This window comes from Mastomys coucha, unplaced genomic scaffold (genome assembly GCF_008632895.1).
Source record: "Mastomys coucha isolate ucsf_1 unplaced genomic scaffold, UCSF_Mcou_1 pScaffold22, whole genome shotgun sequence".
NCBI classification, from domain to species: domain Eukaryota; kingdom Metazoa; phylum Chordata; class Mammalia; order Rodentia; family Muridae; genus Mastomys; species Mastomys coucha.
The window spans coordinates 223,289,230-223,290,288 of record NW_022196905.1 but is presented as its reverse complement, the minus strand read 5'-3'; the positions used below and the strand labels follow the sequence as shown (position 1 = coordinate 223,290,288).

Below are 1,059 nucleotides of genomic sequence, written 5' to 3'. Positions count from 1 at the left end.
ACAGAGGGAACATGCCCACTTTATTAAAACAGCTGACCTGCAGGGTCCAAACCCACCCTTACAAGCAAACTACACACACCACTAAAAGCCAGCACAAGAAACCTGCTCCCCATACTTAGAACCTTTGCCCCTGGGGTGGGTGAGGCAGGGGAGTGAGCTGGCCTCACAGAGGCCTCATAAATAGTAGGTCACTGCCAGGGGATGCACAGGGTCTGGACAGGGACTTCTGAGGCAGCCTATATCATGCAGCCTCCTGTGTCTTTGAGGACCTGGGTTCAATATCCAGTCGGCACACGGGACTGTCGTACACCATCTGCAGGTTCACCTTGTGGCCCACCAGCTCTCGGATGTTATTGAAGCCATATTTGATCATTGTTGGGCTAGAGTGGAAGGGACAGAGTTTAACACTGTCAGATCAGGCTGTCTCCTGCTTCAGAATGAATGCCAAAGTCCTCCCCCACGGTGGACATGTGTACCATTGGCCCAGTCTTTCCTCCCATTTTCCCCTTGTTCATGCTTAGTCTAGCCCCAGAGCCTGAGTACTGGCTGTGCCTGATGCCTGGGACACCCAGCTAGATGCCTTCACTGCTCCTCAGCTGCCATGAAGCCTTCCTTGATCACCTCATCTAAGTCTTGCTCTATCCTCGCTATAGCACTTCCTGTCCATTTAGAGTCTCCTGATTGGCCATGCTAGTTGCCCTTCCGTTTCCACTAAGATCCATGTTGCATGGTATTGGGGACACATGCCATAGCATTCACAGCTCGGGGCCAGGCACAAACACGGTATTCCTACTACAGAACTGTCAGAAGAATGAGCAAGCAAATGAGTCAAAGGAATCATCCTAAGATTCCAGCTAGGTACTCACCGCTCCAGGGAGAGACCCCAAGCAATGACAGACACATTCTCAGGGAGCCCCATAGGCAGGAGCATCTCAGGACGGAAGACCCCAGAGTTGCCAACTTCAACCCACTTCTTTAGACCTTGGTGGTAGCTGAACACTTCCATGCTGGGCTCTGTGTAGGGGTTGTAGGCTGGCTTGAAGCGCAACTGCGTGATTC

General features: G+C 52.1%; 1 protein-coding gene across 1 annotated transcript in view; it reads right to left on the bottom strand.

Annotated features, from left to right (window-relative positions):
• The window catches only part of Farsa (phenylalanyl-tRNA synthetase subunit alpha), an 11,215-nt gene continuing 10,156 nt past the window's right edge, over positions 1–1,059 (bottom strand). The window contains exons 9-10 of the mRNA XM_031336868.1: positions 867–1,059; positions 1–380 (exon numbers count right to left, since the gene is read on the bottom strand). Of these exons, the coding sequence (XP_031192728.1) occupies positions 242–380; positions 867–1,059 (332 nt within the window). The 3' untranslated portion in view covers positions 1–241. The remainder of the gene's footprint in view (positions 381–866) is intronic.